This window comes from Poecilia latipinna, unplaced genomic scaffold, assembly GCF_001443285.1.
Source record: "Poecilia latipinna isolate Pla-1442-1.1 unplaced genomic scaffold, P_latipinna-1.0 Scaffold3228, whole genome shotgun sequence".
Classification (NCBI taxonomy): Eukaryota; Metazoa; Chordata; class Actinopteri; order Cyprinodontiformes; family Poeciliidae; genus Poecilia; species Poecilia latipinna.
Window position 1 is genome coordinate 22,887 of NW_015115844.1, and position 5,640 is coordinate 28,526.

At 42.0% G+C, this 5,640-nt stretch overlaps 1 protein-coding gene across 1 annotated transcript in view; it reads left to right on the top strand.

The window, feature by feature from the left end:
* The window catches only part of LOC106940442 (potassium voltage-gated channel subfamily KQT member 2-like), a gene marked incomplete at its 5' end in the record, with an annotated part of 25,548 nt that extends 22,486 nt beyond the window's left edge, over positions 1 to 3,062 (top strand). Inside the window, one exon of the mRNA XM_015023194.1 lies at positions 117 to 3,062. Coding sequence (XP_014878680.1) covers positions 117 to 980 — 864 coding nt within the window. The remainder of the gene's footprint in view (positions 1 to 116) is intronic.
* Between the last annotated feature and the right edge of the window lie 2,578 nt (positions 3,063 to 5,640).

Genomic DNA, 5,640 nt, shown 5'->3' on the forward strand with positions numbered 1-5,640 from the left:
TTGACAATGTGCCATTTTAGAGTATGGCACATTGCCCCTTTAAGAAGGTATTTGTTGGTTACCTTGTTCCAATTCTGAGTTGTAATATTTGTATTGTTTTTTTCTTCTTCCTGTAGGTTTTCTGCATGGACAGGAAACTTGATTTCCTGGTCAATGTGTATGTGCAGCGCATGGGCATCACTCATTCAGAAACAGAGGCCTTTTTTAACTCCAAGGAGCCGTACCCAGCACCGCCTTACCACAGCCCGGAGGAGACCAAGGAAGAGAAGGATGAAGACGAGGCGACCAAGGTGCAAAAGAAAGCCAAGACATGTTCTGCAATGGCAGACGTCTCCCGTTCTGATAGGTCTCTGGAAAAGAAAGATCCTTTACTCGGTCAGTCCGTGGTGCAGCCGGTTGGCACTCCATCCGGCAGCAACAGCCGCCCCTCCACTTCCTGGCAGCACCAGCTGCAGCACCCTCTCAGCCAGCCTGCCTGGGGCAGCAGCATGGCCAACACCCCTTCGCCCGTCTTAGCCGCCGGCGACCAGTCGCCCACCGTCTTCCGCCTGCCTCCACCACCCGCGTCGACACATGACAGGTCATCCTCGGGCGCGTGCGGGAGCGGCAGGGAGAGCAGCTCTCAGGGCAGGCGGCGCCACAGGAGGCACAGGTGTCAGCACGATGCCACGGCCGTGGAGAGCGACACCTCCCTCTCCATCCCGTCTGTTGACCACGAGGAGCTGGAGCGCTCCTTCAGCGGCTTCAGCATCTCTCAGGCGAAAGAGGACTTCTTTGGGCCGTCTTTCTTTGCGGGCTCAGGAGGAGGAGGAGGCGGTGCAGCGGCTGAAGCTGTAGGCGGACGCTCAATCTGCGCCAGGGTCCGACCGTTCATAGCCGAAGGGGAGTCGGATACTGACTCGGACCTATACGCTCCGTCACCGCTGTCCTTCACTGGAGATGCGTCCTGTGGTGAGAGGGGCTGGCCGGGATTGAAGTAGGCCAGAGGACTGCTCTACACAGGCTGGAGGTCACACATCAGTGCCAAGACGAGATCATCAGGCCTCGTGTCCAACCGGCTTACCGTCCACAATGATGATGTTTTAGACAATTCTGAGTGGATTCACATGAGAGGCTGCACATTATGACAGAGGTTATATTACTACAAGTGATAGTCAGATGACCTTCGAAAAATCAGAGTACATGTTTTCTCACTTTTTCTGTTAATAATCAAACATTTCACTAGCATTGATTACTGACAGTTGCTTCATATATTTTGTGGAACTTAAAATATTGGATAAATGTTGAGGCCCCCTCAGTACCAACACCGATATTTGGCAAAAAGATGATGTTCAACTGTGCTGGTAGTTCAAATCCACAACTGTCAGCAGTTCTGGATTTGGAATTTTAGGAATTTTTTCCACTGAAAAAATTCCTAAAATCTCCATTAGAATCTAATTCATTAGAATTCCTAAAATCTCCTCTATCCTCTCTAATATTTCTTTCTTATAAACTTCAAATGGAACTCAAAACGTTGTAAGACTGAGAGCAAATGGTAGCCAGTGTCAAAGCAAAGGATGGCTTGAATTTGGATGTGTTAATGTTGATATTATTGCCTCCTACTGGCACAACTGAGATACTACAACGTTTTTGACTGGAATCCCAGATCACAAATGCAGATTTTTTTTCTTCATCAGTTAGGAATCATTACGTGGAAAAGTGAAGACCAGGCATAAGATTGATGGACATTGTATTAGGTAAAGAGTGAAATATAAACCGTTTGCATTCTGCTGATATCTGAATATGATTTAGATTGTCAAAGTTTTTTAAAAGTTCATAACGCCATTTTTTTATGTTAAAAACATTTTGCATTTGAAAAAAAATACGGAGAGTTTGTGTAATGCAAAGTTGTTAGCATAGTGTCCTGTAAACCTCTATACCTTTGAATGACTTGAGGTATTATGATACCAAACCTGTTGCTATGGCAATTGGTTAGATTCTTACAGAGTAAAAACAGATATGCTTGCTTACAACATGGTTAATTCAGCCTGCAGTAAAAAGAAAAAGACAAAGAAGCAACTCCCCTTAAAGTAATACCAATGTTTGCACAGCGGTAAAACAGAGAACCTCCTGCATGGCATGTTAAACGGTTGATTTTAGGACTGTTAGGTAGACTACAAACCAAAGCAGCAGCAGCAAAAAAGACCCCTCAACTATGTTGTTTTACTGTTCTGCAGAGGGGTGAACAAAACATGAAGTAAAACATGATGTGAATGCACGAGTGGTTTCAAGCCAGCATTTTTAATGCTCCTAAAAGGCTTTGCTTGATTTCCAATCATGCAAATGCTGCCTGAGCTTGCAAAATTCAAAAACCAACACAACGTTTTTTGGGCAGACTTGAGTGCAGTTAAAAAAAAAAAAAAAAAAAGGGCTGAGTTTGATGCAACTTATAGATTTTTCTGGGTTTCACACCAAATACATCCTTGAAGTTGGATTGTGTAACCTTACTCAGACATGATGGTGTTTATCCTGAACTCCATTGCTCTTTCCAGTAGATTTTCTTTTGCTACTTTGCTTTTTTATTACATTTCCTTTTTTTGTTGCAGAACCAAACAGGGCAAATGAGAACCATCTTTAAACACTCAAAGCCTTATTTTCAACCGGCTCCATTTTATAATTAAATCAATCATTTCATGTTTTAATGTTTTGTAAAAGAGGTGACAGTTGATCTTCAGTCTGATTTAAAAAACAGATTAAACATTTTCATTTCAATTCAGTTCAAACATGCAGCATTTAAGCATTTCTGTCATGAACAGCTCCTATTCATTATAACCAACCCCCAACATTTTAACATTAATACTCTAACATGAAAATCATATCAAGAAATATCATTTATTAGAGACTGTTAGTACAAAATCCACCTTTTACCAAAAGTAAAATAAAGACAAAAACCTGCAGGCATGTTTTTAATAGCAAATTGATTAAATCTAAAAGGTTTTGGACCCCAGAGAACGGATTCAAGTTCAACACATGATGTAACTGCTGCACCTTCATCTTCTTCAAGAATAAAACTTTGTACCTTACTGAAAAGTTTGAGTTTTATTGCTTCTACTTTTTCCTGTTCATAAGGACGTCTCCATGGTGCAATAGCGGAAATGTTTCACTAGATGGCGACAGAGAACATGACTTCGAACGGTACCTGCAGACCAAAAGGTTTAACCACGAACAACATATTTTGCTGCCAAAGAGCCGGACTCTGGCAGTATTTTAAAGGCTCTTGTTGAGTCATTCTGGAGACTGTTTGCACACAGCACATAAACAGAATATGAAAAACCCACCTTCGCGGTCTGGGACAGTTCTTCGGTTCATTGCCTACAGTACACAACTCTTTGGGAATCAGCTTTCTGGAACTAAAATAAATGTTTCCTCTGTATTTTCCTCTGTATATTAAAGATACAGTAATGCCCTGGAGACAAAAATAATCTCTTCTCAGTTCAAGAATTGCTTTTTTCTGCTTGACTGGTTTGTTGGTTAGAATTACAATGTTTTCCAAAAGCATTCACACTTGAACTTTTTCTACATTTAGTCACATTACAAACTTCAGTATATTTCATGGCTGTCAATTGACTAAAATGTGTTTTTAAAATGAGATTAAATGATTAATAGATATTTTTGTGACACGCAATAATTATGAAGTGGAAGGAAAATTATGCTCAACTTAAAATCCCACAAACCGTTCAGTCCATCTTCTAAAAACTGACACAGTTTGGCACAAACTGCAAACATAAACCTCCATTAATCGAAGAAGCAAGTGTAGGACATACGGAAGTTGGGGGTCTGCAAATCCCAAGACTGGAGCTGATGATAGCTTTTTTATTATATCATCAAAGGCTCCCTGACATTGGGATGTCCACCGCTGACCAAAGGACTCCTTTGGGTCGCGATACTCTGAACCTGCATTTATCTTCTGTCTCTTGTTCAACTTTCTGAACGGTGGATAACCGGAAGTTAGTTCATTAAGGGGCTTTACAATAGTAGAGTACCCTTGAATGAATCGTCGGTAGTATCCAGCAAATCCTAAAAAGGATTGAAGCTCTTTAAGATTTGTGGGGATTGGCCAGAACTTTCTCTGGGTCGGTTTCAACACCTCTCTCAGAAACAATGTGGCCAAGGTATTTTACTGATGTTTGAAAGAATTTGCACTTTTCTGGTGCCAGTTTCAAACCATATGTCATCAATCGTTCAAGGACACGCTGCAAGCGCTGTTCATGTTCTTCCAGTGATGATGAGAAAATGATCAGGTCATCAATGAACACTAAAACTTCCTTTAGGTTCATATCACCAACACACTTTTCCATCAGTCTTTGGAAGGTTGAAGGCGCATTTGTTATTCCTTGGGGCATCCTGTTAAATTCCCAGAATCCAACTGGACACACAAATGCGGTCTTATACTTGTCTGCTTCTTCCATTTCGACCTGGTAGTAACCTGACTTGAGGTCTAGGACGGAGAACCACTTAGAACCAGCAAGTGCAGTGAAAGCATCTTCCAGTTTTGGAAGAGCGTAGGCGTCTTTAATGGTCTGTAGATTCAGCTTTCTGTAATCTACACACAGACGAACAGAACCATTCTTTTTGCGAACCACAACAATTGGGGAAGCAAATGGGGACTCAGATTCCCGGATGACTCCAGAATCTAGGAGTTCCTGTAGATGTTGTCTCACAGCATCCACATCATTGGGGTGTATCGGACGGGCTCTTTGCTTAAAAGGCGTCTCATCACTGAGCTTGATTCTGTGTTTCACTTTATCAGTATGGCCAAAATCCAGGTCATTCTGAGAGAAAACGTTTGGCATGGTGTTTAACATTTTTGTTATTCGGTCTCTCCATTCAGTGGATAAGGGTGAGTCTCCAAAATCAAAGCTTAGCTCTCGGGAAGACTTTGCTGGAGACTGAGAACAGTCTGGTTCACTGACAGCATGTTCTTTGTATAACACTTGTACTACAGCATTAACATCTGCCACAATAGTTTTGGGGGGAATGACAATGTCATGATTGGTGTCATTTCTCAGTACGACAGGAAGATGACATAAGCGCTTGTTTGGTAGAGTTACTGCAATCGCTGAAACCAGTAACCCATTCGGTAGAGAAGAAGCTGATGGTTGCTCAAGAATGACATCTCTTTGAATGTTGAAATGATAACATGAACAGAAGCCTCAATGACGGCGGTCTGTCTTGCAGGAACGACTTTAGGCAGCTTGTCTATTAGTTTTGCACAACCAAGGCTGTGGTTAGACTCCCTTTGTCGTATCTCAAGTATTTTGAGAACAGCCTGATATCCATTCATCAAAGGCTGAAAAGGAGAAAGTTTCTGGTAATCAGCGTAAAGAACGTCGAGTGTGTTTGTGCCTATAAGCACCTGTTCATGGGCTGTAGAGCGGAGGTGTGGAATAATCAAGGCCAAAGTATTAATTTCAATATCAGAGCCAACAAACTCTTTAGGAAAGGTGATGGTAAGCTCAACATATCCTAAATAGGGAACAAACTGGCCATTAGCACCCTCCACTTCAAGCAAATCATTTAAAGAATGAATGGTCAGATCAGAAAGGTGTTTTTCATAAAAGGACTGGGGCACAGTTGTGACTTGTGAACCTGTGTCCAGNA